General features: G+C 38.3%; 1 protein-coding gene across 1 annotated transcript in view; it reads left to right on the plus strand.

The window, feature by feature from the left end:
* UVRAG (UV radiation resistance associated) overlaps window positions 1-12,719 on the plus strand; it is a 97,369-nt gene that overhangs the window by 14,396 nt on the left and 70,254 nt on the right. Inside the window, exons 2-6 of the mRNA XM_005524147.3 lie at window positions 388-505; window positions 1,936-1,970; window positions 3,715-3,876; window positions 4,700-4,774; window positions 9,330-9,415. Of these exons, the coding sequence (XP_005524204.1) occupies window positions 388-505; window positions 1,936-1,970; window positions 3,715-3,876; window positions 4,700-4,774; window positions 9,330-9,415 (476 nt within the window). The remainder of the gene's footprint in view (window positions 1-387; window positions 506-1,935; window positions 1,971-3,714; window positions 3,877-4,699; window positions 4,775-9,329; window positions 9,416-12,719) is intronic.

Here is a 12,719-nt window from a genome sequence, read left to right on the forward strand (position 1 = left end):
TTTCCAGTGTGATGATGCAGAACATCTGGGTGATGGTGCTGCTGTGTTTGAAGCCGATAGTGTCACATATTTGCTTTAAACTGCTCAAAGACTTGGGGTGATTTAGTCATGTGGGATAACAATGGCATACATGACATGAATAAGAATAGCTTCTTGAGTATCAGTGTTGCTTAATCCAAGCTTGTAGGTGCTTGTTGCTTGTCCCGAGGCTTTGCTGAAATCTTGGCTGTTTACAATTGTTGTCTGACAGAGAAAATTGAGTGTTTGGTGGGATTTTTTTTTTTTCCACAACAATGCTTTTGGAATCATTAAAATGCTTTGAAAAAAGAGAAAGGGTTAATTTTCAATCTAAGATACTTCTTCGAATTTTCCTTTTCTTATTTTTAGCGCCGGCTTCGTCATCTTCGGAATATTGCTGCACGTAACATTATTAATAAGAATGGTTATCGCCTCTTGGATACATACTTCACTCTTCACTTGTGTGATAATGCCAGGATCTATAAAGGTAAACCAGGCTTGCTGTCAACCCTTTTGCTAGTTAATGTTTGAGTTCTTATGATATGAATTCTCTTTCTTTTTTTTTTTTTTTTTTTCTTGACAACTTGCTGCCATTAGTTATGTCACTTTTGCTAACACTGGAAAAGAGCTCTCCAGTTTCCCCAGTTTCATGAAAATTTTCAGTGTTAGCAGCCAAGGAAGCAAAACAGATGACAGGTTTTGTAGTCTCCTAAATCAGCCGATTTTTGTCATTGCTCTTCCCTGAGTGATGATGTAAGAAAGGGGGAACTTCCAAGGGCACATAAAAGTTGAAGCTTTTGGAGCTTTAGTTATCCTTTGTGGGGAAGAGTGTCCCACTTGGTGTATACCAGTTGTTTTACAGAGTATATATCAGCACATATTGTTACCAAAGTTTTCAAAAAATAGAATTGTCAACCAATGACATGAAGCATCTAGGCATCTGTTCTAGTTTAGATAACTGTGTTCAAGCATTAGATCTCCTCTCTTTCTTGCTTTTCTTTGCCACTAAAGTATATAGTTCTTCATCGTGGAGAGATGCCATTAAAAATGTTTTATGCTTATTTTGGTGTGATTAAGAGAAAATCAAAATTCATCTCCAGTTTTTATTTTCATCTGACACAGTGACAGATCTGGCATCTTGCCTTGCTTTTTTTACCAAGATTTGTGTTTTAGAAGGATAAGAATAGAAAATGTGAGCTTGCTGCCTGGACTTCGTTGTGGTGGTTGGTTAAACCTGTCACTGATGACTGTTTCTGCAGTGTTAGGTGTTAGGGACTGTTTTGCACTTCATCAAAGCTTTATCCTTGGTCTCCAGTGGGCTGAGATATTGTGCTAAATCTGTATTCCTGCCTCTATTCCTGTATATCTGAAGTCTTTTAAGCTCTTGCTTTGACTGGGAAAGCCAAGGTTTGTGCACCAGAAGTTGCTTATTCTCATTTAAATACAGGATTGTTGGCATGTCTGTCAGGTAACTTGGCTGTTCCCTCTCTGAGTACCTAGAACAGGTTGCCATCAGTCCTCTGGAAAGTGCTGTAATTAATTTATGCAAGGTGCTGTGTCCCAGGAAGATGTTGTGTGGCAAACCAGTCATTTTTGCAAATGTCATCCAAATACTGTTAAGTATTGTGCCATGTTCTATCCTCAGAAATCGAAGCCTCAGTAAACCTTGAGGATTATCATGGGTATAAAGATGAAATACTAAATTTAAATAATTACTTGTAGTAAGTAAGTGTGAAGGAGTGATTTTAGTCAAAAGCATGACTGCATTTTGAAGTCTCTTATCAATTGATTACTAGTAAACTGGGTCCACTAACATTTGTCTTTCTTGATTGTTTTTTTTTTTCTCTATTTAAATACTAAGATTTATATCAGTGTTTAAGCTAATCTAAAGGTGCTTTTTTACTTATTTTTCTTTAGAATTTTATAAGAGTGAGGTGATCAAGAATTCTCTGGTAAGTTACTTCAATGTGGAAAAACTTTGTTTTAAAAACTGTTTATATAGTGCAGTATATTGATTTCTCTGCTAAATACCGTAACTGTTTAATGTGTCTTTTCACTGTTCAGTTCTATTAGGAGCATTGTGTTCTCCTCCTTTTCAGATTCTTTTCATTAGGGTTAGAATAGGGAGCTACTGAGCAGTAGAAATGCTGATTTCTATTAACATCTTCGTATTGTGTAGAAAAAGAGCAGGGGATGTGTATCTGCCAGATATATATGTATATTCTTTGAAGAGCTGATAGCTGTAGGAAACTGAAGTTTGAAAACGTGTTAGATTTTCTGAATTTTTCAGTTTAGATGAAGGGGCCAGAACTGAACAGTTTATTACAAATGAGGAAGGGTGATAATAGGCTAGGAGTAGGATGTTGCAAATGTTAGCTAAGGGAGTTTGAAAACCTGCTGAAGACTTTTTAATGCCTGCATTAACAAGGTAGAACTGCTCCATTTATAGCACCCTAGGCAACTGTTTTGAAACCCTCCTGAATGATGGAAAAGCTGTCTGCATACTCAAGGCTCCTAACTTCTCCAGTTTCTCTCTTAAGTTGTTAGGATCTTTAACTCTGTCTATTCTAAATCAGGAAAAGGAAAAACAAAAAAGGAAACTAACCACAGTACCTAAGAGATGGAAAGACGAAAATCTAAATAAAACGTGTCTTGAGGACATCCTGTATATAATCTATGGGTATTTTAATGACCTGGTATTCTTGTTCCTCAATAGCTATGAAATATTCCTTCTTGTTAATAAGACCTGATTAAAGCATTTATTCTGTAATACTTACTGGGTAACTTTGCCTCTCCCTTCTTTTCAGAGGCATCCTATTTCAAATAGACTCATCCCAGTTCAGGGATGCTAGGCCTTTTCCAAGCTGCTTAAGCAGTACAAGGGAAGGCAAGTTCTTTCATGGGGTGGTGGGTTCTTACCTTTTGTTTTGGAGGAGCTGCTGTTTCTGTGTTTAGCAGAGGAGGGAGAGAAATAAATATTAAAAAAACCACTTTCCTATTTCTGCTTTTGGACACCCTGTTGTCTCTTGGCACTAGTAATGTTGGATTGACTTAGTTTTGTTACAGCTTGGGTCAGTTCTTTAGATGTTGCTAGGGATGAGTGGAAATTTTTGGAACATGTGTTTGCAAATCTGAGTTCTGGTGGAATTTGCAGTTTAGCTTAATATGTGCTGCTTCTGAAAAGCTCCAGGTGCAAGTTTGATCTTGTGGAGTAAAGATGTGACAGCATTTGAGGATTAAGCATCAGTCGAGGAGAGGAATGTGAGCAAATATGTCAGCAAGTTCTGCAAATTTAATTATTGGGGACTATATCAGCATTTAACTTTGGGAATACAAGCTATATTCTGGTTTTCAAAAACTAAATTGTAACTGTAAAAATGGAAGTAATATTCCTTTCAAAGTTACTGATTTAGTTAAACTGAATTAGTAATTTCTGAAGTAAATTCTTTGAAGTGTTGTAAAGGAAGGAAGCAAAACCTATTCACAGTTTCTGAAGTACTTTACAGCATGTACCTTTTAACTGAAGAATTCTGTCTAGCAAACAGGGTAAGGAAACAGCAGAGTTTGAAATGACTGCTGTTCCTCATTCTTAAGATTCTTAAAAAATCTTTGAGGTGGGCTTTGCTACTTTCTGAATTGTCAATTTATGGACTAGTTTCAGCTTGTTTAAATTGTGTTTATCCTTTGAATACTTAGAATCCAACATGGAGGAGTCTGGACTTTGGAATAATGCCTGATCGTCTTGATACCTCTGTCTCTTGTTTTGTTGTGAGGATCTGGGGTGGCAAGAAGGAGCACTTTCAGCTTTTGATTGAATGGAAAGTCAATCTAGATGGGTTAAAATACTTGGGCCAGCAGGTAATGTGAGAATATTTTTTCGCAATGTTTTTCTTCAGGAAACAAAACATCTGGATGAATTAATATAGAGAATGCTAAGAAAGGAAATGAGTGCGTTTGAAGATTGTATTTTAAAGTTTGGTTACAGATATTCATGTTAGTTTACATCAGAGCTTTAAATCATAAAATCATATAGTGGTTGGGGTTGGAAGAGACCTTAAATATCATCCTGATCCATCCCCTACCATGTGTCGGGGGGGACACCTTCCACTAGACCAGGTTGCTCCAAGCCCCGCCCATCATGGCCTGTTGCCAGACATGGGGCAGCCTCTGGGGGCAGCCTGTGCAAAACTAGCACACTGTGCCAGGACCTCACCACCCTCACAGCCAAGAGTTTCTTCCCAATATGCCATCTAACCCTGCCCTCTGGCAGTGAGAATTCATTCCCCCCCGTCCAAAGTCTGTCTCCAGCTCTCTTGGAGCTCCTTGAGGCACTGGCAGGCACTATTAGGTCTCCCTGGAGCTTTCTGTTCTCCAGACTGAACTCTTGAGTCTTACCTTTGTATAGTTTCCAGCTCTCTTATTTATTCTTGTCACCCAGAAATGCGATAATAGGAAAGATCCTTTGTCTAGTGTTTCTGATTCCAAAGTAGAATGGCTGAACATAGTGACAGTAAAGCTGTGAAGAAAACACGTTTTCCATTATTGAAAGAGTTTTCTGTGAGGTTTTACGTACTTCTAGAATTACAAGTGATAAAAAACTGCTTTAGACTTTTGGAGCAATTTTTGCTCATTTGGTGGGAAAATTTGCAGTAAACTGATTTGTTTTCTTCCTTCCCTACAGATCCATGCGAGAAACCCAAATGAGATTATTTTTGGTCTCAATGATGGTTATTATGGAGCTTCATTTGAGCAGAAGGTAAGGGTGTCTTGTATTTGTTCTGTCTTGTTGGTACTGGTGTCAAACTGAAATTCAGCCTGTGAAACTGATTTTTCACATTTGGATGCTTGGAATGTTAAAATGCTTTGTTTTGAGAAGGAATAGTTTTTTGACATGACAGATGTAAATTAATATCTTGCCTTGGTTGCATAGATATCTGTGATGTTTTGAAAATATTTAAAGTGTAGCATTTAGGGTCCAAAAACCTTCTGGTTACTGCAAATAAGCTTTGACTGTATTCTTTGAGGCAGACATTTCATTCAAACATAGGACATATTGAAAGTGATGTGGTTGTTAAGACTCATTTTCATGGCAAATATAAATCCACTAAGTTTTGGTTATCAGTCTGAAGCCTAGATTTCCTTTAATGGGAAGCTATTTATTTGCTCATGCTGCACCTGTTTTACCCCATGGATTTTTTTCCCTAAGGATTCATTGTAATATTTGTGCCTGTCCAGCCAATATTGTCTCTGGTTATTACCTCATTAATGATGAAAAGGTTTAAACTTACTTGTTGTAAAATAGTGCATCTGACAGGTTTTTTAATCTCAAATTGTTGGTGGCAGTACTGTGGTACGAATAGCTTGTGTTAAGGAGTCCCTGGAAGTTGGAGAGGGAATGACTCCTTGACACACAGCTGCAGTTTCTACATTCAATTTTCCTGAAGCAGGATGCAATTGTAGTTTTTCAAAATTTCAGTACTGACAGCCTGGGCCTGAATTTGAAGATGGGAAAATTATCTTCTTTTTCTGATTGTTGTCAGGTCTTGTTCCCTAGCTCATAAGGTTTAAAAGTACTTCTTGGTTTTGTTCATAGAATTATATCATAGAATCGTTTGGGTTGCAAGGGATCTTGGAGACCATATTGTTCCAGCCCCCTGCCATGAGCAGGGACACCTCCCTGATTGCTCCAAGCTGCATCCAACCTGACCTAGAACACTTCCAGGATGGAGCGGCCACACTTTTGTGGGCAACCTGTGCCAGGGCCTCAACACCCAATTTTCTTTGAAATACCTGATATAACCCACACTCTCAGTGTGAAATCATTCCCCCTTGTCACAGAGTCACAGAATACCCTGAGTTGGAAAGGACCCACTGGGATCATTCTGTCTTTCCAGGCCCTTGTCCAAAGCCCATCTCCAGCTCTCTTGCAGCTCCTTTAGACACTGGTAGGGGATCTAAGGTCTCCCTGGAGTCTTCTCTTCTCCCCCAGCTCTCCCAGCCTGTCTGGCTGTACACTGTACACCCCCAGATCTCTCAGCCTGTCTCCAGAGCAGAGGGGCTCCAGCCCTAGGAGCCATTTTGTGGCCTCCTTAGACTTGCTCCAGTAGCTCCATGTCCTTCTGATGTTGGAGATCACAGAGCTGGAGGCATCACTGCAGGTGAGGTCTCTCACCCTGCAGGTTCCTCATTCTGTGTCTTGGTAGCAAATACAGTCCTAGCCTGTCATGTAGAAGAGCAAAATAGGAAACTCTTGTAGCATTACTGGTGGGGAAATTCTAAGTATCCCAGACAATTGTAGTATAGTAATTGTCTTACCTGAGTTAAAGAACCATAGCCAGAGCCTCTTTATTGTTATTGTCACTGATTCTTCACTTTTTTTTCTAGAGATGCCATAAAACTTTTAAGTTCTGTATCCTTGACAGTATATAGGTATTAGGAGCTTTACCTGTCTTCTACCTCTTCTGTCCAGCAGCAATTTGACTGGTCTCTTGGAGTCATGTTCTTACTCAAGTTGCAGGTTTTTTACTGCCATGGATCCCTAGCTCATGGCAGGGAAAAAGGTTGGCTTTCAAATGTTTCAAAAACCTGTGTGGGTGCTTTCTGAGCTCTGAAGGGTAGTCTTGCTTTACTACAGATGTCTGACAGCAGCTCTTCTAGTGTTTACAGCTTTTCTTCTCAGTGTAAATTCAAAAGTGTGCTGCCAATCTAGCTGCTTTGTTCTTGATCACATTTGACTTTCAGATAATTGTATCTCTAACTTCTGGACTTGAACAAGTTTATTGTTATTTTGTAGAAGTATTTTTACTGGAAGGTTTCAGCAGCATTCTGCTGATCTCATAAGGACCATGTCCAACGTATTTCCCTGTTTCCCTTCTGGCACTGGACCACTGAAGCACTTGCTCCTCTCTGTTTCACCCTCTTTACTGATCATATACTCAGCCTTTATTTGGAGTAGCATGAGCTGGACTAATGTTTAAATAAGATAGATATGTGCTTTAGGGATTTTTTTTGAAGCTGTTAACCTGGATTTAAAGTATTCCTGAACCTTGAGCAGCTTTCTGAATGTTTGGTTTTGTCTGAGCCTTCATGCTTGTGTGTAAAACCAGTATTTACCAAGGTTCAACATAATAAATTCTAGATGCTATACTAGCTTTCCTAAAGCCAGGCTTCTCGTCGTGGTTTACTCAATCCCTTCCTGACTTACACATTGCCTTTCAACTGTTTTATGCTTGCTGCTTCCAACTGATAAAACTCACTCTTGTTCTTGCAGAGATACCTTTTCAGAAAGTGCATTGAGGGAAGAAAGTGTAGCTTCTAGTTAATGACTAGCTTTCTGATTTCTCCTTAAAGAAGTAAAAGCAGAACTAGCCAATACAGCTCTCCATAGCTCAAAAGTTGTCAGAGGCATGGAGAAGAGAAACATAAGTTGTATTTTTCAGGGATGCTGAATTATAGCTTCATTTTCAACCATCAAGAAGGAAAGATCCTCACCTTTGGAAAGCTGCACCTCTCTATTTTTTCAGTCTGTGGCCTTCATCAATGTAGGTAGAGTCTTCTCCACATATACATATTAAGTATTTTTTAGCAGTTAGATCCTGGCCACTTTGTGCAAGTAAAGCCTTTTTGTGTGTATACAAGTATATGTGTCTATATCTAGTAAATGAGGCAGAGAAAAAGACACACTCCTTTTTCAAAGGGTAAACATCTTAATAGCTAAGTCTGAAACCTTTACATGTTCTGTAGATTTCCTCAGGGTAGAACAGTTTGCACATACCACTTGGTGCCTGACTGTTTGGAAAATTCCTTTCAGAACTGTAGTACGGGGGAAAAAGAAAAGGCTGAAATAGGTTGCTGCTCCAAATTCTTTCACTCCTGAAACCAGTTAGTCCATGTCAGTCCTCTTGTTCTCTGAGAAATGTAGCACTTTGCTTTCTGAAGGGAGTGTTTGTTGAAACACCATCAACTTCATGCTATAAAATCCTAGAATGGTTTGGGTTGGAAGGGACCTTAGAGCTCATCCAGTTCTACTCCCATGCCATGGGCAGGGACACCTTCCACTAGATGGGGTTGCTCCAAGCCCCATCCAATGGGGCCTTGAACACTTCCAGGGTGATGCTGGTACCTTGTGTATTTTCAGGTTTCCACCGTCCTAGTTCTTTCAGACATTAAGATGATGTTATTTTGGTATTTTTTTATGGACAGATGTCTGGATCTCAGCATTTAGCATGCAGTGTCTTGGGTGCTGAAATGAGGAGCTGGGATGGTGCCTCTACAGCAATGTGATGTGCTACATAGCGTGTAGATCTCAGGATTGTTTAGGTGGAACCATATTTTTGGTGGAAAGGAATGTCTGCTGTGTGGCCTGTGGTTAACACACTTGTGTCAGGAGATGTTGATGTTTAACTCTGAATTTCAACACCTTCTATATGGAGACAGACTCCCATTGGGACAGGAAAGAATCTTTAGGAAGGGATTGTGGTACTCAGAATCTATCTGTTGGAAAGCTGGCTGATCACAGGATGGGGCTGCTTCATACACTAAAGTAAGTGCCTTGTTTCCTGCAATCCATAATCTTTCTGACAGTGCTGCCAGGTGGCTTGACTTGCTTAAAATTTATTGTGTAAAGCAACACTTCTGAGTTTGTGACTTTTCTAGGAATTTGTGTAACTGTGCCTGATACAGAAAAGCTCAATATCTGACATTTGCAGCATGAGGAATTGCTGTTTGTCTGTTACTGTTCTGATACATGTTGTGCAGAATCGACACTTTGGTCTCTTGAAAGAACAACCTTACATTATTCTTACTTTGTAACTTCCAGAAACTTGTTCACATCACTCAAAACTAAGATTTCTTTGATTTTTTTAGTGTATTACAGCATGGATAAAGGATAGAGCTTTATCTTATGTTCATGTAATTCTCTGGCACGTGGCTCTCAGGGTTCTCAGGTCTGACTGAAGCTTGAGAATGGCAGTGTTGTCAGTTGTACTTTTTAGTGTTTCTGTGCATAAGATTTGGGTAGTTACAGATTATATAGTTCAAGAAAACACACTATGTGTCTAGAACACAGAAAAACTGATAGGTAAACTTTTATACCTTTATAGGTAAGTGTATAATACAATACATTAATATATATATAATAATAATATGTTATTGCCACCTTAAACTGTTCCTACCTACCATAGATAAAACATGTGTAAAGATAGATTAAAAATACATTAAATGCAAGATCATTTATTCTACTAAAAGTGCATGCTCTTAGTCAAGATTAATTTTTTTTATTTTAAAAATAATATTATTTTTTTTTCCTCAAGGATCTCTCAGGTACCCTGAAGAACATTCTTCTCCAGGTGGATCAGAACTGTGTTCGTAACTCTTACGATGTCTTCTCTTTGCTTAGGTAAGGTTTTCAATAACACTTTGTGTAGCTCCTGTAACTTCTGTAGTGTCTGTGTGGGAGGAATCTTTCCAACATTCTGGTGTGGAATGTGCAAAGGAGATAGCAAGGTTGTGGCGATAGTCCTGTAGTTCCATGGTGGTCTCTGGGCTTCTGATGTTGTAAATGCTTGAGTATTCTGAACTAGGACTGACTGTGGAGCTGGCCCATGGACATGCCTTGTGAATGCCAAAATCATGGAGCTTCTTTGTTGGAAAATTTCTGTGGAAAGCCTCTACTCTGTTCTCAACAGCAATAAAATTTGTTTAACTATGTGAGAACACAGTCAGGACCTAGTTACTCCAACACAGATGTGGTATAAGAAAGGTACAGTGTTTTTTTGCTTTTGAGTGGCTACTTAAGTGTCTGTGGTGCTAAAAACCATGAAGTGCTAGTATTAAGTTAAACAAAATGTCCTTTTTCAGATCTGCTTTAATTACAGTAATTCAAAAATATTAGTTATGAAAAAGTATAGTTGTGGTCCACCACTGTCAATAAGTTGGTTTTGAGGAATCTATTTAAATGGCATTTTACAAGACAGGATAATAACTTCAGTTCTTCAGTAAATGCAGAAGATGTGATATGAAGGAAACCCTTGAGTAGGAAATATTTAATATACTTTCAAAAGTCTATGTAAAAATACATTTGACTTTTTAAATTAGTTGTACAAGTTAAAACCATTTGACAGTGTTGACAGTAGGTGTCAGTGTTGCTTGTCTAAAGAGAGGGGGAAAAGTCAGCTTATGTTGCCTATTCAGATGTCTTTATTTAAGCACTCTTAAAATTTGAATGTTCTGTTTCTTGAATCTGTAAAGCATATTTAAACTGATGGCTGCGTTCTAAATGGTTTTTTTTCCGTGCTTTTAGTGGGAAACAATCAGGGGGAGTGCTAGGAAGTTCTGATTACATTCTGGCACAGTCCCTTAGAAGAGAACTTGTACTACCTAACATTAAGTCTTTGTTAAACAGAGAAGGAAAATATGTGCAGTGTATCCTGATTACTTCATTGATGAGGGTTTTTCACATTTTGTATGCACATCTATGTAGTATGAGGTACGTTCCGGAAAACGAGACTCACTATGGCCATGAACTTGACTACCTGGATCCTTGTCTAGCCCTGTGTAATTGATTGGTAATCCTTCTGAACATGCCTGATTCATTAGACAGGATGTATTTTGGGAGGAAATGAGTTGTTGTCTTCCTTCTTCTGTCCATTGGCTATAAAGAGAGTACTGAAGTGTCCACACCATAAAGATTTTCATCTCGTCACATAAATCCCATCTTTTGAAGATTTTCTAATGATAAGATATCTGTCTGTGTCACACACAATTAGGAAGCCGTACATGCAGTTTCCTAATGTTTTCACAATAAATGTAAATATGAAGAACAGCTTTTACTGGCTTTATTTAAACTTGTACAAAAGGAAGCAAATCCTGGTGACAGTGGGATCTGAGTCCCAGTTGTTGTGGTGGTACTTGTGCTGCCAGATGTGGCAAAGCCACTGATAGCCAAAATGGAGAGAACTGGTTCTAGCTCATCCCCTAACTCTTGACTGCACAGTGAGAGCTTCTGTGGTTGATCTGTGTTTCAAAACTGCTTTTGAGGGAAGAAGTGATGTAGTTTTTTCCTCGGAAGCGAATAGCTAGAATTTATGAAGCTTGTGAATAGACCTTAATGAAAAGTGTATGTTTGGCTCAAATTATGCTGATTAATGAAATTAATTGGGAATGACAGAGTGTGTTAACAATAGAAAATTTTTTGTGTGTTGGATTAAAGTAGTGCTTGTGTGTTCAGATGCTGAGTTACATGTTTTACAAGTTAATTAAGCAGGAAGAAAGAGTTAAATGTTCAGGCAACTTCTTTTGACACAAAGAACGTTTCAGCACCTCTGCAGCTCATGAATGACCCTTCTTGTTCTAGGACACGGACAAGATCCTCAGGCAAACATGGTGCTGCTTGTTAAGTTGTTTGCACCATATGGAAGTTACAAATGTTCTTCTAGCCATTTGCTTTAAAAGGGCTAATTAACAAAAATTTTCACATCAGCTGGGAAGCTCAAATTTTGAGGTTTTTGTCCCTTGTCATATTTCCTGAAAAAGAGATAATTTAATGACTTGATAAACATTATGTTGCTGGTAGTAATAGGTTATACAGTAGCACCTTTCACACAGCACTTGGGATGGGCCAGATTCATCTGAGGTCATGTTCTGGACAAGTCTTAGTAATCAAGTTCTCAGCACGTTTGCAGCACTAATGGGAATAGGTTTATATTTAGTACTCTCTTGGTTTTCTAGCCTTTCTTTTCTTAGAGCTTTGAAAAATAGATATTTAGTATTAAGTGGTGTTGAGAAGATGAGATATCACTAAAGAAAGGGCTTAAAATGCTATGTAATAAAATTTTACTTCAATTTCTAAATACAAAAATTAATACAGTCTATTCTGCAACAGCTTTTTGCGTTGTTGTGACACTTAGAGAGCAATTGGCTTGTGCCTCTAAGTATGTGAATGCCTGAAATCCTCCCATATTCTGCCTGGAGACAAAAAGAACTAGTGAAAATCTGCCCCTTTGAAGTTTTTCTTCCTGTAATTTTTGTTACTCCATTCAGAACTGCTGTCTCTATGGCTTAACTGTTCCTTCAGCAGATGGCATGGTATGTTTGTGGTATTTAGCCAGCCAGTTAGTGCGAATTGAAAACAATTTGCTTGTGTTTTTGCTTAAAAAAAGTGTTTTTTTTACAACAAAACCAACAGCAAAATCTGACTTTGGCATAATTTGAGTGCTGGGATGGGCAAAGAGACTAGCTTTAGGCAGCTGCTTAATATTATTAGTGTCTAATCTGGCAGAATTTGATTTGAATAATACTTCTGGGTATTAATCTCTCATGGGGCGGGGTATGCTTCAAGTGAAAGGCTTTGCTTCAGTGTTTACCATCTGTAATATAACTGTTCATTTAAAAAAGAGTGCATGTCTCATCACTGAAGAGATACTGTTTAAGAATATAAATGTTGGTAGTGTTTGTCTGTGATCTGAAACTGAGATATTCATAAAATCACCTTCTAATGACCAAGGCTAAAACATGTTGTCATGATATAAAATCAACTTTTGTTTAGCTCTGCTTATTTTAGGAAAGATGGTTTTAAACAGCTATTTTGTTTTTGTATAAAATCTTCCATCTTTATTAACAGTTTTATTGAACAAACAGAACTTTATCTTTGAAACTAGAAATGAAGACAAAATATATGGTCAATGTAGGCTGCCATGGAGCTG

This window comes from Pseudopodoces humilis, chromosome 2 (genome assembly GCF_049639895.1).
Source record: "Pseudopodoces humilis isolate 2021_Gansu_Grassland_sample_001 chromosome 2, ASM4963989v1, whole genome shotgun sequence".
NCBI classification, from domain to species: domain Eukaryota; kingdom Metazoa; phylum Chordata; class Aves; order Passeriformes; family Paridae; genus Pseudopodoces; species Pseudopodoces humilis.